This window comes from Lagenorhynchus albirostris, chromosome 6 (genome assembly GCF_949774975.1).
Source record: "Lagenorhynchus albirostris chromosome 6, mLagAlb1.1, whole genome shotgun sequence".
NCBI lineage: Eukaryota > Metazoa > Chordata > Mammalia > Artiodactyla > Delphinidae > Lagenorhynchus > Lagenorhynchus albirostris.
Window position 1 is genome coordinate 88,399,986 of NC_083100.1, and position 20,821 is coordinate 88,420,806.

Here is a 20,821-nt window from a genome sequence, read left to right on the forward strand (position 1 = left end):
ATACAGAGTTGAAAGAAGTTGTGAATGCTGTCAAACGTCTCTTTTGTCTGAATTTACAATTGCATAGACTAAACCAACTGCATGCCTAGCATGAGAGATTGGTCATTGAATGGACTTTGGCATATAATTTATCAGAACCCTAGGTATCTGAAATGGCATTTGAAACAGTGGGTTCTGTTCTCTACCTGCTATAATAATGCAAAGGGAATAAAAAACAAAGCTAAGTATACATTTCCACATTTCTAGAGACAGAAAAAATAGTTCAGAAATTTAAAACTCCTGGCTGCTGAACTGATTCATGTACTTTGTGGAACATTTAAATGCTTATGTTTCCATAAAGACTGTGTAATTCAGAAATGAAATTGTAATTGACAGACTGACAATCTGTATCCAGTGAACTGCAATATGTACTTTTTGCTTGCCCTTGTAGGGACTGATAGAAGTTCCCACAAAATTGCTGCTTTCTCTACCTTGCTTTGACAATATATATATACTATTATGACTATAATGATGGCATATGCATCTATGTTAGTTTTTTATTGAAATAATATCATTCATGTAGCAACATGTTACCAAGAATCTTTTGAAGCATAGAGCAAGAAGAGCATTTAGGTTCAGATTACAGAAAGAAACTCTACTTAGCCAGTGAATCATAGATCCATATTAAGTTCAAACAAGGAGGTATCAAATTATAATTTTCAATAGATAAATATATGAGTGTCATAAAATTCAGGAATGAATATAGACCAGAAATTTATGTATGGCATTATTGGGAGAACCAGCCCAATACTGATGATCTAACAGCATTAGTGGAATTGAATGCTTCTAGGCATCTTAAAGAAAAGGAATGTTTAAATGAGATCTGTAGTTAGGTATAAAACTGATCAGTGCCTCACAGGATAAGAGACTAAAATTTTGGGGGTTATCCTTTCTACTAGATAAATATCAACAGGTTAGCATGAAATTTCACAGTGTAGTTCTGATTAAATAGAAAATACTCAAGTCAAAAACAGATACAAAAAGCTAACACCTATCCTTCTCAAACTCTTCCAAAATATAGCAGAGGGAGGAACACTCCCAAACTCATTCTACGAGGCCACCATCACCCTGATACCAAAACCAGAAAAAGATGTCACAAAAAAAGAAAACTACAGGCCAATATCACTGATGAACATAGACGCAAAAATCCTCAACAAAATACTAGCAAAGAGAATCCAACAGCACGTTAAAAGGATCATACACCATGACCAAGTGGGGTTTATCTCAGGAATGCAAGGATTCTTCAGTGTAGGCAAATCAGTCAATGTGCTACACCATATTAACAAATTGAAGGAGAAAAACCATATGATCATCTCAATAGATGCAGAAAAAGCTTTTGACAAAATTTGACACCCATTTATGATAAAAACTCTCCAGAGAGTAGGCATAGAGGGAACTTACCTCAAAATAATAAAGGCCATAAATGACAAACGCACAGCCAACATCATTCTCAATGGTGAAAAACTAAACCATTTCCACTAAGATCAGGAACAAGACAAGGTTGCCCACTCTCACCACTCTTATTCAACATAGTTTTGGAAGTTTTAGCCACAGCAATCAGAGGAGAAAAAGAAATAAAAGGAACAAATTGGAAAAGAAGAATTAAAACTGTCACTGTTTGCAGATGACATGATACTATACATGGAGAATCCGAAAGATGCTACCAGAAAACTACTAGAGCTAATCAATGAATTTGGTAAAGTAGCAGGATGCAAAATTAATGCACAGAAATCTCTTGCATTCCTATACACTAAAGATGAAAAATATCAAAGAGAAATTAAGGAAACACTCCCATTTACCACTGGAACAAAAAGAATAAAATACCTAGGAATAAACCTACCTAAGGAGACAAAAGACCTGTATACAGAAAACTATAAGACACCAATGAAAGAAATTAAAGATGATACAAACAGGTGGAGAGCTATATACCATGTTCTTAGATTGGAGGAATCAAGATTGTGAAAATGACTATACTACCCATAGCAATCTACAGATTCAATGCATTCCCTATCAAACTACCACTGGCATTTTGCACAGAACTAGAACAAAAAAATTCACAATTTGTATGGACCCACAAAAGACCCAGAATAGCCAAAGCAATCTTGAGAAAGAAAAATGGAGCTGGAGGAATCAGGCTCCCTGACTTCAGACTGTACTACAAAGCTACAGTAATCAAGACAGTATGGTACTGGACAAAAACAGAAATATAGATCAAAGGAACAGGATAGAAAGCCCAGAGATAAACCCATGCACATATGGTCACCTTATCTTTGATAAAGGAGGCAAGAATATACAATAGAGAAAGAACAGCCTCTTCAATAAGTGGTGCTGGGAAAACTGGACAGCTACATGTGAAAGAATAAAATTAGGACAGTTCCTAACACCATACACAAAAATAAACTCAAAATGGATTAAAGACCTAAATGTAAGGCCAGACACTATAAACCTCTTAGAGGAAAACATAGGCAGAACACTCTGTGACATAAATGACAGCAAGATACTTTTTGACCCACCTCCTAGAGAAATGAAAATAAAAACAAAAATAAACAAATGGAACCTAGTGAAACTTCAAAGCTTTTGCACAGCAAAGGAAACTGTAAGAAGATGAAAAGAAAACCCTCTGAATGGGAGAAAATATTTACAAATGAAGCAGCTGACAAAGGTTTAATCTCCAAAATATACAAGCAGCTCGTGCAACTCAGTATCACAAAAACAAAAAACCCAATCCAGAAACGGGCAGAAGACCTAAATAGACATTTCTCCAAAGAAGATATACAGATTGCCAACAAACACATGAAAGGATGCTCAACATCACTAATCATTAGAGAAATGCAAATCAAAACTACAGTGAGGTATCACCTCACACCAGTCAGAATGGCCATCATCAAAAAATCTATAAACAATAAATGCTGGAGAGAGTGTGGAGAAAAGGGACCTCTCTTGCACTGTTGGTGGAAATGTAAATTGATACAGCTACTATTGAGAACAGTATGGAGGTTCCTTAAAAAACTAAAAATAGAACTACCATATGACCCATTAATCCCACTACTGGGCATATACCCTGAGAAAACCATAATTCAAAAAGTCTTGTACCACAATGTTCATTGCAACACTGTTTACAGAAGCCAGGACATGGAAGCAACCATCTGTCCATCAACAGATGAATGGATAAAGAAGATGTGGCACATATTGACTTACTTGTAGTGAAGTGGATGGACCTAGAGTCTGTCATACAGAGTGAAGTAAGTCAGAGAAAGAAAAATAAATACCGTATGCTAACACATATATATAGAATCTAAAAAAAAAAAAAAATTCTGATGAACGTTGGTGCAGGATAGGAATAAAGACGCAGATGTAGAGAATGGACTTGAGGACACAGGGAGGGGGAAGGGTAAGCTAGGATGAAGTGAGAGAGTAGCAATTGAAGTATATACACTACCAAATGTAAAATAGATAGTGGGAAGCAGCTACATCACATGGGGAGATCAACTTGGTGCTTTGTGACCACCTAGAGAGGTGGGATAGGAATGGTGGGAAGGAGATGCAAGAGGGAGGGGATATGGGGATACATGTATACATATAGCTGATTCACTTCGGTATACAGCAGAAACTAACACAACATTGTAAAGCAATTATACTCCAATAAAGATGTTTAAAAAAAAAACAAAAACAGATACATTCTTCTAGAGTTGCACCATCCATCTCAGTCACTAGCTTCCTCATTTTTTTAAAATTTAAATTAATTAAAGTGAAATTCAAAAAAGGTTTGGTTTTTCAGTCACACTAGCCACATTTTAAATGCTCACTAGACACAGTTAGTCGTTATTTTCTTGTACAGCATAGATAATAGAATATTTCCAATATTGAAGAAAGTAGTATTCACAGTGCTCTTCTAGAGAATTAATCAATCTTTGAGCAATCCTGTTTTACATTGCCTACATATGCCATTAAAAGAACATGTTCCTCCTTTTGCTTTATTTCCAAATATTGGATACTTTTTGTAAATAAAGGTATTTACAGCTCTCCTTTTCTACCTCTCCTGTTTTGTTTTGTTTTTTAAATAGGAGAGGATCTGAAAATAAGGGTTTACCTTAGTTCACAAAAAGTATTTACTCCTCTTACTACTAAAGCATTTAGCTGTGTCACTGAACCACTTATGCCCATGGGGTTAAATGAACTATTTGGACAAATGCAAAAACTAGGAGAAATATATTATTGTAAATACGTATTCTTTAGGATTTAGAAACTCCTTGTCCTTTTATCTAGGTCATCCTCAGTCCTTAGATAGCAAGAAAAGGGTATCAAGAGGTAGTCATTATTTTACAGAATAACTACTTAGTTACTTTGGCAATGCAAGAAATTATCCTTGCAGGGTTTTTTGTTTTTAATCATAAAACTACCTGTACTTTTGAAATATCCTCTATGGTGGTTTGGGCAGACTTATGTACTCTTTGGCTTATGATACTAGATTCGCACCTGTGATTCAGTGATTTTGTGTGTGTGTTTTTCAGATGTGCAACAAATGGCGATTGACTGGCTCACCAGAAATCTCTATTTTGTGGACCATGTCAGTGACCGGATCTTTGTGTGTGATTACAACGGATCTGTGTGTGTCACCCTGATTGACCTGGAACTTCATAATCCTAAGGCAATAGCAGTAGATCCAATAGCAGGGTAAGAAATTCTTCTTTATAGTGTTTGATCTGAAATAATTTCCGTTTAAAAAAATCAGAGTCTGACAAGAGTTGTGGAATGTAAGACGACAGGCTCATAAAATGTTTTTAATGTTTATTTGAGCAGTTGCATTGCAGTAAGGAAAAAAGAAGTTGTAATCTACCATCAGAAGGTGGGGCATAGCAATTCCTTAACACATCAGTATTGCAGGGCTAACCTAAGACACAGATAACCCACTACTCTTCCAAGAATTGCTTTGGGGTTGCCAGAGAAGACCCTCAGCATAGTTTTAAGTTAAAGAGAGGAGACTTAAGTTATTTAGCAGTGGACCTTATGGTTAGCAGGCTTCAAAAATACTACCTGAAAGATGGACTATTAACAAACTTAGCTCCAACACAACATTTAGGATTTATGAAAGGGGCATAATACATGTTCAAGGGTACTAGTATAACATTAAGGTCGTCTTTGTTAGTTGAAACCATTTTTTTTTCTCTAACTGCTGATGTGTAAACACTATATTACTATAGAGCTACAGAATTAATCATCAGAGTCCATCTTCACTTTTTCTTTGACTTTCCAATTTTGCAAGCCACTCTATTGGTTAAAAAGAGACCTTATTTTATCTGAACTTCTTTTAGCTAATAGGCTCATTCATCTTTTTTTAATATTTTATAATTTTTCAAAATATAGGTACACATGTTTAAATTTCCAATAACTCTGTTCATATAATTAGAAAATTAATATAGGAATTATGCTTTAGTTTTACAAACACTATGGTATTTTATAAAGTTCTATAAAGCCAGTTTTTTTTTACCAGTAACTATTGGGAAAGGATACTTTCAAATTAATGGCATAGTGTAAAACTTTAGTTGGAAGAGCTGGTGCTTTTTTCAGATGTAAGTTGTAGCAAAGATTTGAAAACTAAAATATTATCCTTGTTATTGTTGTAATCGTCCCCAAGCAGTTCAGGCTGAAATGTCTGATGGAACATATCCTAAACTGCCATAAGTCCCCATTCAACAAATGGGAAAATATTGACTGAAGAAACAGCTGTCATCCATATGTGGACTTTTGTCACTCTTAAAGTCTGATTGAATATTAAGATGCATCATCACAATGGTTCTGATTTTGACAAGAACAGCTTGCACGTAAGAGCTTTGCTAGGAAGGCTGTGTAATATAATTCTTGAATGTAGCTCTATTTGTATTTGCAGCAGATGGTTACTTGACTCAATCTGACTGCAGTGATGCCTCAAAAGACATGAGTAAGAGAAGTTGTATTTAAACTGATTTGTTTGGGTGTTGGTTAAGTGTAGTAAGGAAGAACTGGAAAATTACAAATGTGCTAACAACATTCTTTTGGCATTCTGTTTAGAAATATATTTGCTTGCGTGTTTTTCCCTGGATGTGCTAACTGAATTTAAAATTAGCCTTTAGATAGCCTTGTGTGTCAGAAATGTTGAGGTGAAGCTATTGTGTTTCTCCTGTTTTTATACCACTCTTATCCTGCCCCATTCTTTTAAAAAAAAAAATTATGTATTTATTTGGCAGTGCCGAGTCTTAGCTGCGGCATGTGGGATCTAGTTACCTCACCAGGGATCGAACACAGGCCCCCAGCATTGGGAACTTAGCCACTGGACCACCAGGAAAGTCCCAATCTTTCCCCATTTTTAAAAACAAAGATCCAGAGACCCTTTTCAAATAAAACTGCCAACCTGAAATATAATATATGTGACACCATCTCCCTTTCTGGAAAGCAACATGTTTTATGTTCTCAAGCTTCCTATTTCTCCCTGTCATTACATGAAAGAACCATATTTTGTCATTTTTGTCAAAGGAATTAGGAGTAGAAAACCCTCACACTGTTTGTGCTTATTCTCTGCTGGATTCCTTTGGGCCCTGGATTCCTTTACTGTTTAAGTGTAATTTTGTCATGTATCATTTATCACAATAGGTTCTTTGGAATTTTTTTGTCTGAGTTTGCTCTGTCTCTCTATCACCGTTTTTCAATCCTGAATTCTAGGAATCAGAGGAGGAAAAGCTCTGCTCTTTTATAAATATAATCCCATTTGTAATAGGACACTTTTTAAAAATATTTATTTTTCTCTTAATACTGTATCAGAAATTTGGCTAGGGTTAATGTGATGCTATCTAGGGAAGGAACAGCAGATTTTTTCTTTTCTTTTTTTTTTTCCTTTAACTTCTACTTTTGGGAGTTCAAGGGTAATTTGAATAGTTGAGGTTAGAACAACTCTGCATGACCTACTGAAGGGGACATGCACCACCAGTGAAATTTCTCCCACCTTTTCCTAATCGTCTGAGGTATATTTCTTTGGCTCTGTCTGTTATAACTTCAGTTCAGAAAACATCAGAATGTCTTAAAAGTCTGACCCGGCTCTTAGAGCTTGACCTCAATAGGTATGGAAATGGCTGGAGATTTGCCTTACCTCCTCACAGGCTGCATTGAAAAAAAATATTTTTTACTTGGCTGTACTTTTTTTCTCAACCTCCTATTCCCTATTTACAATATTATCATTCTAAATTTTTTAAATTTATTTTTTACTTCTCCACAGGTTGCATATAGATTAGTAATTTTCTCTAGACTATCCATATGACTTGGGCCAGGCTGCAATCCAAATTTGCCAGGAAGAGATTGTTTATAAACATTTTTTATTCATTTTCTTTGTTTTTGTGATGTTGCTATTGACTCATTAATTCAGGCTATTTTTCTGGAGATAATTGTTGAGACTTTCTTCATTTCAAATTTTAGCAATATTTTCTTCCAGTGGTTTCTTGAAGAAATTTCTAAGATTATTTCTATACAGTCATTAGAGTTTGAAGGTAGCATAGAGATTATAGTCCAACCAATATCAAAAATAGCTTTTCTGGTAGTTGTTATTAGAGCTCTGCCTGTTTAATGATTACGAATTTAATCTGAAGTCACTCTCCCTAGGATCAAATCCTGCCTAGTTACTAGCTGTGTGATGTTGGATGCCTCTTTGTATCTTTATTTTCTTACCTTAAAAATATGAATAGTGATAATCCACTAAAGGGCTGTTGTGAGGATTAAATAATGCCAAACATATAAAGCACTTTAATACTTTTTGAGTTGTAGAATATGTGAAGTTCTCTTTTTCATGTTGCCTCAAAAATAACTACTAATCTTTCCAATACTTACAATACTGTTGTGAATTGAGTGATGAGACCAATTAAAGATGATCTTTTCATTTCCAGCCCAATTCTCTTTCTACTACAAATGCTCCTTAAATGGCTTACTTCATATAGACTAAATCTATTATATAATCAAGTACTGAGTAAAAGGAGGGGAAATGAGAAAATAAAGTGATATGGCCTGGGAGTAAAGATGAAATGTATATGTGATGCTGGAGGATAAAACGTACAGAGTAACTGTAGGTATAGGGAAGAAAGTAGCAGAGGAAACCATTTTCATAATTTATGTTGTGAAAGATATGTTTGGATTACCTTCAAGGTCTTTCAAAAGATAAAGGTAAAGAATAAAATCCCTTCACAGTTACCTTTGTCGGTTGAACTGTAGTTTTAAATACGAAATTTTTTCAGTAATAAACCATATAGTCTTTGAGTCTGATGAGGGTTGTAACTGAGGACAGGAGTGGAACTAGTATACAATTTTGGTTCTAGGGTGTGGCTCTAAGTTTCCTATTAAATTAAAATCATCACACTAAACTTCATACAAGAATACATTTCACCATAATTATCAAATCGTTACAACACTATTGCCAAAGAGAGGATCAATTAATCCTAAGGATGAAAAATATTAGAAAAACAGAGTAAAATTGAAGAGATATTTTTAGGGATGAAGTTGGATTTGAAAATTTGAGGAAAATATTTTGGGGGACTTGAGGTACCATGTATAGAACTCATATTCAGTAAAGTTATGTGAGATGGCCAAATTGAGGGAGAAGGGAAATCCCCCATATCATGTGAAACAGCAGAAATTGACTATGTTCCAAGTACTATGTATACCCTTTTTCTATGTAGGATGGACTTTTGACTTGTTGAGAATGAATGGCAGAGTGATCTGTAGGATTTGTGAATCCATGACCGCATGTCAGTATTAAGGGGAAAAATGTGTTGTCTTTGTTTTCTATAAAAGCAGTCCATCTGCCAGGAGGCAGAGGAGGACTGAAACTTAAGTCTCAGAAGTTGAATTCACACAGGAGTGATTGACAGTATTTAATAGGTAATAATCCCTTTCTTAACACCCACCTGGATCCCCACTGTTGGTGAAACTAGTCATGGCTGAGAAATTAAAAATAGAATCAAAGTTAACAGCTATCAGGGAGTAGCACTGATTAATGAAATTCTAATCTGAGATGCTGTGTGAATGTTGGAAGCTAGAAAATGAAGTAGGTCTGCCTATGACCATGAAAGAAGTTTTGTAACAAGGGGAGCGTTGGGATAGATACCAAATTTTTCACATCCATGAGGTGGCCCATAGAGCCAGCCCAGGTTCCAAGTTACAGCCTGCACTCACTAGGCACTTGCAGTAGGACAGTAGAATTGTTGCAGAGTTTTGGCTATTAAATCCATCAGGCTACAGCAGTTCCCCTTTATCCACAGTTTTGCTTTCTGTGGTTTTAATTACTTGTGGTCAACCATGGTCCAGAACTATGAAAAAATTCCATAAATAACTAATTTGTGAGTGTTAAATGACTCAATGTTCTGAGTAGTGTAGTGCCATCCAGCTCTGTCCCTGCTGAGATGTAATCATCCCTTTGTCCCGTGTACCCTGATCATTAGTCACTTAGTAGTCTACGTTATCAGATCCACTGTCACAGTATCTCAGTGCTTGTGTTCAGGTAACCCTTATTTTACTTAATAATGGCCCCAAAGCACCAAAGCAGTGATGCTGAATTTGGATAAGCAAAAGAGAAGCCATAAAGTGCTTTCTTTAAATGAAAAGGTGAAAGTTCTCAACTTAATACGAAAAGAAAAAGAAAAATGCCAAGGTGCTAAGATGTATGGCAAGAACAAATCTTCTATCCATGAAATTGTGAAGACAGAAAAAGAAATTCATGCTAGTTTTGCTGTTATGCCTGAAACTGCAAAAGTTATGGCTGCAGTGCATAAGCGGTTAGTTAAGATGGAAAAGACATTATATTTATACAATAAGATATTTTGAGAGAGAGAGACCACAGTCCCAAAACTTTCATTACAGTATTATATAATATATTGTTCTAATTGTTCTATTTTATTGTTATTGTTGTTAATCTCTTACTGTGGCTAATTTATAAATTAAACTTTACCATGTGTATGTATGTATAGGAAACACATACAGTCAGCCCTCCATATCTGCAGGTTTTGTGTCTATGGGTTTTATATCCAAGGATGCAACTAACCATGGACCCACATCTATGGATTCAACTTGAAATTTCACCCCATGGTTGGTTGAAACCATGGATATGGAGGGCTGACTATATTTACTGTAGTACTCAATCTTACGTAAGAGAGTGGATTTTGGTATCCACGGGGGCTTCCGGAACCTATCTCCCATAAATACTGAGGGACAGCTATGTATATATATGGTTTGGTACTATCCATGATTTCAGGCATTCACTGGAGGTCCCGGAATGTATCCCCCATGGGTAAGGCAGTTCTATTGTACACTGTAGGCAAATTAAAGCTACAGATTGCACCCCTACAACTAACCACTATCTACTGATTTGAGGATTCAGATGAATCTGAAGTTTCTATGAGTTTGAACATTAGGAAATATCTAAAGATATCCCCCTATGTATTGTTTTCTCCTCTTGGAAGTATCAGTCTTGGAGGGTTGGATGCTTATCTACATTCGTGACTGCCCCTAATCTTTTGAAATTAATATTCATATTGTGATATGTTGCAAATTGTGGGTCCTGACTTTTTAAGGAAGAACTACCCTCTACACATACCCGCATACCTGCACACAGAAAAGATTATCTATATCTGGATAGATAGGTTCGATAGATATTTCCTGTATCCTTCACCACTGCAATATAGCCATGTCTCATTCCCACAATCAGATGCAACTCCCTATTGCTCAAGGAGAGAGATGTTTCTTGAAGATAATGTAAACTTAGTTTCTCTCCATATCTTCTTGTATATTTCTCTTCATTAGAAGAAAACTCAGAAAAACATGGAAACATTTTAATAGCTCCAGTAATCATTCTTCTGAATTTCTGTATTGCCCTGGTATAATTTCCCTTTTGTGCATCTTGAATTTAAACTTTTTTTTTCTTTTTTAAAGATTTAGGAACAAAATGAACTGCTAAAAGTATATTTTGGTCTGTTAATTTATTTTTGAGACCATCTTGGTCCTGAAGATAGTAGTAGTACTCAGGTGGGCAGACCTCCAAATTCATTTATACATAAGAGAATGCCAAGGAAGTTACTTGTCCACTTCTCCTTATACTCAGTGGGTGATTAATGCAGTACAATGAAAACAACCTTAGCCTTATAAATTTGTATTAATTATTTCAAAAATTTTGCCTACGTGTTTTCTTACCTGTATCAAAATTCAAGTGGATATCATTATAGCACTAGCTATATTTCTATCTTTTTATTTATCTATAAGCTATCTAAATATCTATGTGCGTATTTCCCATTTTACACTACTACTCCCTTCTCTGTGTGATTCTAACAATCTTGGATTTAGAATAGAGAATTATCTAAGAAATTGGCATCTACCTATTTTAGGCCAAATTACGAAGTGCTTAGGAGAGTTATCACCTGCCACTTTTCAATCCAAAGTTCCTTTCAGAAGTTACCGATGTGAAAAGGCAAGGCAACATAAATATACAGTTATGTGTTTCATGGTCTGCACTATTTTGACTAAAGTTAGTGGTTCAGAGGCACATCCAAAAGTATAAATCCATATGAACTGTCTTTTATATGAGTTAATTTTTTTCTTCTCATTAATTAATTTTCTCTAGGTTCAACCTCTTTCCAAATTCCTCCACAGACATTTCCTCAAGTGGAGGTTTATGTATGGCATTGCCTTTAATTACTGTCTCCTTCAGTTACAAATGATTATTCTATTATATTATAATTAGCCTGGGAATATGGAAGAACAGCTAGGAGTGACTTATTATGTTCAGTACAGCCTTTACTGGAACCTTAACCCACATTGATTTAACTCCCACTGTGTGTTCTTGAGTCATATCGTTCACAATGTCAAAATAATGCAGAACATTCTACATCTCTGTTCTCTTTGCTGTTCTCTCTCTGTCTCTTTTTTTTTAATCTATAAGTTTTCAGTGTTTGTTAAACTTATCTCTAAATTACTGAGTTTAAGAATTTATTTCTAGTAATTATACTTAATGTCTTCCCAGCCTTCTAGCCACTCCCTATTAAAGACATATCTTCTCTGAATTCTCACTGATTAGTGCTGACCACTCAAATAGATAAAGTAACAGAAAAGCTGTACACAGACTAAATTATGAAGGAATTTATTATTTCACCTAAAAATCTAGATTTAGGACAGTCCCTGGTTTGGTTAATTTATTGGCTCAACAATAGCATTAACCACCTGGGTTCCTCCTACCTCTTTATTCTGTGATGTTATTTTTAGTGTGTGCTTTTCAAATTAATACCTCTATGGTCATAAGACGGCTACTGAAGTTTCAGGGATCCCATGTAGAAACATGGATTCAGTTAAAAAAACAGCATTATTTCTTCCTTGGGTATAGAAGAGCTCCCAAAGCAGATATTCCCTCGTGTCTTCTTGGTCACAGCTGGGTACATGCCAACCTAAATGAGACAGCAATAGACAATTTTTACCATCTGCACATGAAAGACAGTGCGACATGGGAGTGAATATATGATAACGTAGAAGAATGAAAAATGGATTATGAACCAACATCATCTTCTACAGACACTGTATTATGATAGTCCTTTCTCATGTGCAGCCCTTTGTCTTTGTTCTTCTCAGGCACTGAGGGACCTCTTTTCACTTAGCTAAACCTGTTTAGAATATGTACAAATATTATTTTCCAACCCTTCATTTCACGTTTTCTGAGAGTTCCTCCATTTCCTTTTAGCCCAGATTGTTAAAACTCTTTCTGAGGAATACTTTTCTTATCACTTTTCAAGGCAAGTTACAGTTGATTTTTGTTTCTTTGCTTTCTGTAACTTTTTCTACAATACTGAGAAGAGGCTCGGGTGGGGACACTGTGGATAGCACTCCATTATGTCTTTAAAGATATAGTTTAAGAAGCTGATGGGAGCTTTTATTCTATCAGATTTTCTAACACTTTTGCAAGCTATGTGAACATTTCTAAGCCACTGGGGTAATATTAAGTAAATTATTGTTTCACTTATGAAATGATTCTAAGGTGGCATGAAAGCTTTCTTACTCTCTGCCCAAGAGTAGTTTACCTACTGGAAGAAGTTGTGCTGTTACTAGAAAAGAATAATTTTATATTTTCAATTAGTTAAAATTTATTTCTAATTGTTTGCTATATGCAAAGTTCTATGAAAACAAGAGGTAGTAATAAGCCAGTGTTACTGCTTTTGAAAATAAATGGACAACTTTCCTGTAGCACTCAGGTTTGATCAGGGCATCAAAGATAATGATATAATCTATTCTCTTATGGAGCTTGGAGTATAGCAGAGTTATGCATCAAATATCAACTGTTACAATCAGGAGATACGGCTACTATAGCTTACCCCTCAAACTTATAGATAATACACAAAATATTAAGCAGTAATTTATTTGTCATTTCTGAGATAAATAATGGATCGGGCATAAATGTTACTAAAAAATATTTTTTTGAGAGAATCTTGGTTTGTAAACACCACAAAGGAAAGGACAACATTTAAAAACAATAAAATAAGTACTTGAACACATAACATAAATTCAGGATTTTACCATATACATTATAATCACATTAAACTAAAAAAAAAAAAAAACAGGAACAAAAAAGTAAAAACAACATTCAGCTTTTATGCTGAGTTAAATTTTGTTCTGCTTAATTGCTGAGCCTTGCACGATATTGAACAAAATTTGATATTTTCCCTTGAGCCAGACTGTCAGTGGTTTGATTTGGGAGAAATTAACCTGGCTTTTAGGGTCAAAGTGAATGCTTCCCAATGTCAAGTGATTTTTACTCAACATTTTTTTTTTTTTTAATCATGCAAAGGGAAAAGGCAAATCTTGAGAGTCTTTGGTATTCTTTCAGTTTTAGTTAGATAACTGTCTTTGTTAGCACTTGTAAAAATTGTGCTTAGGCAGGGGACATCACACTTCCTGATTACAAGCTACAGTCATCAAAAGATCATGGTAATGGAATAAAAATAGACACATAGACCAATGGAACAGAATTGAGAGCCCAGAAATAAACCCAAGCATATACGGTCAACTGATATTTTTGACAAGGGAACCAAGAGTACTTAATGGAGAAGAGATAATCTCTTCGATAAATAGGGCTAGGATAATTGGATATTCATATGTAAACTAATGAGGCTGGACCCATATCTTATACAACTCACAAAAATTAACTCAGAATGCATTAAAGGCTTAAATGTAAGACCTGAAACCATGAAATTCCTAAAAGAAAACATAGGAATAAAACTTCTTGACAGGGGTCTTGGCAATCAGTTTTTTAATATGACACCTAAAGCACAAGCAACAAAATAAAAAATAAACAAGTGGAAGTACATCAAACTTAAAAGTTTCTAAATAGTAAAAGAAACCATCAACAAAGTGAAAAGACACCCTACAGAATGAGAAAAAATATTTGCAAACAATATATATGTGGTTAATATCCAAAAATATATAAATAACTCATACAACTCAATAGCAGAAAAACCAACCCAATTCAAAAATGGGCAAAGGACATGCAGTTGCTTGCCCATGACAACACCATAGGATGAAAGTGGGAGCATACATTTCCAATGAATACTTTGCCATCTCAGCCAAAGTCTTCTCATCTGTTACCAAATAACCATATGCATTCTTCTTCCCATACATAGAATCCACTACAGTTAAGTCAAAGTAGAGGATCTGTAGGTGATGTGCAGTCCTCTCTATCGAGTCCTTTTGTTGCTCCTTGTTGTACAGCAAAGTATGAACCAAAAGACAAGTTATATAAATTGATGGACCAGTGATAAAATAGCAAAAAAAAATCCATTTAGAAGGAAGCAGACAGTAGTCATTGGGACAGAGCAGTAATGGAGTCTGCCAGGCAAGTAAAGGGAAGACCTTCTGTTTCAGGGAATGTTTCAGGGAAAACTTCTTTTCCCTGAAACACTTCCCCTTGTCCATTGTTCTTTATCTATGCTTCCACTGGGAGGTTCTTTCTAGTCTGCTGTGCTGAATACTACATCTAAAGTTGGCATAGGGGAATATCCTCTCCCTTGGGGGTATTTCACAGATTGTTTTTTGTTCCTTTCAAGTTGCTTTAAGGTTTGAAGAGACAAAGGATCTTGTAAACCAGGCTCTTGGCTTTTGAAGTTACAAATTCCCTTGAAAATTAGTAGATTTTTTTTATTTCTTTGCTTCCCATTACTTCTATATACCAATAACCACGCTTGATTATAGTTTAGAAATAATTATCAAATTATTTCTTTCCACCTCACTTTCTTGGTTTTCTCTTTCAGCATATTGGTGATCACTTTGAGGCCTGAAAACAGTGATTCAGTGGGAAACAAATACTTTTTGTCTGAAGGATAAATTCCTTCAGAAGGAATTTGAGAAGTCTTAATTGGCTTTTGTTGCTCAAAGCCATTTGCAATATTTTTTCTTACTATTCAGGTTCTAGAAGCAGTTGGCTTTTTGAGACCTGGGAGACCCCAGTTTTGGCTTCCCTTTCATTTTTTGCTATCAGACAGGCAATTCTAACTTAGACTCTTTTTCTTTTTTTTTTTGGTAATATCTTACCAAAAAAAGCATGCAGTGACTAATACAACTACTATTATACTTTTAAACTTCTTCCTTTAAACCCACAATGCTCAATAAGCACTCGTTTTTCCTTCCAAGATATTCTCCAAGATTTTACAAAGGACATTTTTAGTCAAGTATTTTAACCTTGAGTATTTTCAGTCCTGAACAATTACCCTGCTGCTGCTGCCTTACCATTAAGCCAATGTTATGCAGTCTAGATTCTTTATTTTTATTTTTATTTTTTTGCGGTACGTGGGCCTCTCACTGCTGTGGCCTCTCCCGTTGCGGAGCACAGGCTCCGGGCGCGCAGGCTCAGCGGCCATGGCTCACGGGCCCAGCTGCTCCGCGGCATGTGGGATCTTCCCGGACTGGAGCACGAACCCATGTCCCCTGCATCGGCAGGCGGAATCTCAACCACTGCGCCACCAGGGAAGCCCTTGCTTATAATTTTAAGAGCAAAAACTTCTCATAATAGACTAATAGTGTTTGAAGGGCATTATTAACATATCATTAGTTTATGTAAATCTAACATTGCCTACATTAAAATAATATCCACAGTGAAACTACAAAAGGAAAAGGAAAAGTTACTTCCTTAACTTTTAAACGGTTAAATTAAGAAATTACTTCTATAGTGTAAGTTAGAAAAGAGCTTGGGTTCTCTTTGAAGGCAGAGCCAATTCGTCTGTTTGCTCAGCACTCAATGATTGTGGAGATGTTAGTCAACAAAAAAAGAAGTACTAACCTAATGGTTTTTGGAAACATTAGCCTGAGAACCATTTTCCATTTAGTCTGTAGTTAGTTAATCGAGTGTATGTTCATTTGTCCATACAAGCTATAAAATCCTACAATGACGATGTAATTATAATTAACATTGCTGACCAGTTAAAACGCATAAACAGTAGTATGCCCATCAATATGCATTCTCTGTTTGCTGACATTTCCAGTTATGCCAGATGGTGAATTTAATGATGGTGCCTTGTGGTGCTTCTAATGATTTTTGTGCCTGATGGTAATTTTATAGGGCCTGTCGTATCATAGAAGGCTGAAGGGTGACTTAATAATGATCTTCAAGCATATGAAGGGTCTTTGAAGTTTATGGTTATGCAGTGACCAGCTGTTACTCATTCAAACAAGAATTAGTAGATTTTAAATGTAGACAGAGAGATTTAACTGAGATGTGAAGTAGAACCTCCTGACACTTAAAGATATTATGGAGAGTAATGGTGAGAGATGCTATAGAATATATTCTTTTTTCTTGAGGATAGAATATGCTGATTTGTATGAAATCTAAGTTTGCTCTTATTGTGTGGATGGTATTTAAGTTTCCTTTCACATCTATGAATGTGTATTTTTCATACTCCAGCACTAACTGGGTTGGAATCCTGGTTTTGACTTATACCTGTGAATTCAGGTAAATTAGTTACCTAAATACTTTGAGTCTCGATTTACTTATCTACAAAGTAGAGTTAAAATCTGTCATCTAAATATCTAGGGACAAGTCTAAAACATTATTACCTCTAAGGTAGGGTTGAATTTGCTTTTTAAATTTCTCCTCCTTGAAGATAAGACCAGACAGATCAGTGATGTCCTTTTAGTAGGATCCAATTTTTTTTTTTTTTTTAACTTTGGAGTCCCAGAATAGTAGAGATCTGTGCAACAGTAGAGAGTAATATAAACCCTCGGTCTCTTCTCTAGAGGTTTATTTCCTACCCAGACACTGACTGGGAATGTTTATCTTTCATAGCAAGTGTTCTGTATTAGAAAGAGAAGGCAAAAGACCTTGTTTTAGTTTAGGTTCCTGTAATTCCTAAATATATAACCCCAAACCAAGTCATTTAACTTCTCTGAATTTTGCATTGCCCCCTTCAAAAATTATATGAGGGAACCTGGCATTGATAGATACATTTTGATGTCACCTTTGTTGAGGGGAAACAGGAGACAATGATGGAAGACTGGAAGAGATATAGCTCAAAAGGTTGAGAATAGAATTTTCTGCTGTGGTGGTTTATTTGACTCTGTGTATCAAGTGGGAAAATGCAGTTCTGATCAATGACTAGAGAATGAGATGGCACCAGACCTCAGGGCACTTGCTTAGAAATTATTTGTTTGACAAAAAATATTTCAAATAGTATGACAAATAAAATAATAAAAATTTATCATTCTACAAGTCCAATTAGGTTCCCTGTCTTCATGGAGTATTAAGAAAAAAATCAACCAATAATCATATAAGTAAACAAAATAATTTCAGAGGGTGATGTGCTAGGAAGAAAATCAAACAGAGTGAGGGGATAAGATCATGATCATGGGGAAGAGGTGACTCCATGGTCCAGGAAGGCTTCTCCAAGGTCACACATGACACTGTTATCTCTATATAATAAGAAGGATTCAGCTATACAAAGATAGAAGAGAGGCCCAATCAAGGGCTAGAAGTAAAGAATCAGACAATCTACAACCACTTCTCTCAGTCAAATTTGTGAAACCTTAAGGTGTAACACTGACAAAGTTTTGGTTAGTTTCTGTTTTTGGCTTTGTCAGTTACTAACTGATCTCTGCTCATCAGTTTCTTTATATGTAAAATGTAGGCGAGGAAGCAGGAATGTTATGAGAAATTGATTATTTTCACTTTTCACCTCTGCCAAACTATGATTCATCCCTGTCTTGCCTATTTAATGGGGTAGATTTGAAGATCAGATGAGATAATGGATGAGCAAAGAGTTAAATGAAGGCAACTCAGTGGGATATTAATAGAAAACAGTTTCATTTTTTTTTCTAATCACTGCTTTCAATCATGCTCTGTTTTGATGTCTCCTTTCCCTGTCTCTTAATGACGGCTACCATACTTTCTCTGGTCTCTGTGTTATTAATCCAATCTGGTTAAATATTCAAATCACACAACTTATTTAAAGCTTCACTGTTTTTTGTTTTGGGCCTTAGAGGCAGTTCTAGTACAACAGGAAAATTCCTAGTCAACATTTTGATTATATTTGTAAAAACAATGTTTTAGACTATTAGCACTGTGAAACTTGAAGAGTAGTCATTATTAAAGGTTGTATTTCCAATTCATGGGTTATTTTATGCTGAAGCTGAGAGAAGAAAGAACTTTTTATATTTGTAGCCAACAAGGAAAGTTAACTCTCTGCAAATGACTTTGGGAGCTAAAGGACTAAAACTGAAGTTAGTGTTTGCAAACCAGGTAGGAGAACTGCTAGCGTCAGTCTAATCATTAATATTTTCCCTAGAAGTCTAGAACAGCTGTCAACATGGCAACTTCTTCTCAACATTCAGAGGCCTGTAATGAGATGGCATCTAGTCAGAAGATTTAACTGCCAAGTCCTGATTTCTACTTTTGAGATGTGAAAGAATTTTGAGATTCTTTCACATCTCAAAAGTAGAAATCAGGACTTGGCAGTTAAAGGAGTTTGGAAGATAATTAGGATATTTATAAAAAATAGATTTCTGTTATAATATGCCAGATTGTTAATGCTTTGTAACCAATGCCTTAGGATAATCAATAATAGTTGTTTCTACTGCATTAAAAAAAAACACTATCATTTTGTACTGTATTACACACTATAACATTTATCAGCCTATTTGTTGGTGTATTCCTATAAACACTGAAACCAGCATCTAACCAGTACCTTGAATAGTAAATTATTTCCTTACTGAAAGAAAAAGTGATTTAAATCACCCTAACTGTTTTCTACGTGCAGATTGCCAATTTCTTTAGCTCGTTAGAAAAAGACTAAATTAATTTTCTAAATTTCTGTCTAAAATTAGATATCATAAGGGGCCAAGTTCTTTTGAGACAGGCTGAGAAAACACATTTATTTGAAAACTTTTTGCATACTTTAATTTTTATAAATACTTTTCTGTAAAAAGAATCCAAATGTCGTTAATTGTTTAAATAAAAAATCCCTACACAATTGTTTTGCAGCATTTCTAACTTGCAAAAAGTTACTGGAATGTTTTTATGTTTCTTAAAGCATTTTTCTCTTCATGTAACAAATGTGTGATCATTGTTCTGGAAAGAATCAAAGAAAGATTCTTTGAGATAATTTCATTAGTAGACATGTTCAAAAATCAGAAAGCAGTACCTCTTATAGAGAAGATTGACAACTTGTATTTATCAAAATTTATTTCCACTGGCCATGGCTTTCTTTTCTAGTGAGTGAAAAATAATTTTTCCTTCTGTACATCTCAAGAGAAACATTCTCAAAGTTCAATGTTCTATTCCAGTGAATAAGCAAAATGAAACATACAAAAATTTGTATGTTTGTATATATAAAATTCAGTTGCAGTAACTCATAAGCTCACCAAAACTTTATAGCTAAACCTTCTTTGTCCTTGGGAACTGGCATTGACAGTGCCCACGTCATCAATTTCAACTTCATAATAAAAATCGATTAGTTTCATTTGGCATGCTAATGTTATTTCAACACAGTTAATCCATATATACTATGTATGATAGTAAAGAAGTAATTACTATGAGGCCATTTTTCCCCCTCCCAGGGGAGAGAATACTATCTTAAACTACATAAGGAATCGCTGCTTTATTATATTCACGCCAAGAAGCATTACAGAAAGTATAAGACACAACTTACAAAAAAATGTGAATTTGGAGTAAAATAAGGGATACAAGAGCAGTGTGATGAAGTGATACATTTTGTCCCTCATTTAACAGTCTGTGGGGTACAACTGATTCATACCTTGGTACTCTGATTTGAAGTTTAAATTTGCAAAACCTGCCGCCTAATCCCAGAAATGTATTCAAGGTGGATCAAAAGGTTTTTGGATGTTATATGTGCATTAAATATCTGATGACTAGGAATACTTGAAAATTCCTGGACAAGCATTAATCAAAGAGGTAATAGAATGAGGTCAGTTAATATCATTCTCATGTTATTGTTATTTTTAAAACAACTTTTGTATAAGGCCTTTAAATATTTTATTTAATCCTCACCATAAAGTTATGAGATAGGTAGGATTTTCTTCATTTTACCATTAAGGAAATAGAAGCTTAGAAAAGTTGCTAACTAAAGTTTAGCTTTCAGAACTACTACGACGAGGTAAATGTCATTATTCATTCTGTCTTTTTCTAATTCTAAACCCTGTGCTATCTATAGGTCAGGAAGGCTATACACCCTATAGTCTTTCACTTGATACAGGAATTAGGTTCCCCATCCAATACCTTGTTCTTTTGGAAATG

At 35.0% G+C, this 20,821-nt stretch overlaps 1 protein-coding gene across 1 annotated transcript in view; it reads left to right on the forward strand.

Annotated features, from left to right (window-relative positions):
• The window catches only part of LRP1B (LDL receptor related protein 1B), a 1,442,028-nt gene that overhangs the window by 548,359 nt on the left and 872,848 nt on the right, over positions 1 to 20,821 (forward strand). The window contains exon 7 of the mRNA XM_060151186.1: positions 4,551 to 4,713. Coding sequence (XP_060007169.1) covers positions 4,551 to 4,713 — 163 coding nt within the window. The remainder of the gene's footprint in view (positions 1 to 4,550; positions 4,714 to 20,821) is intronic.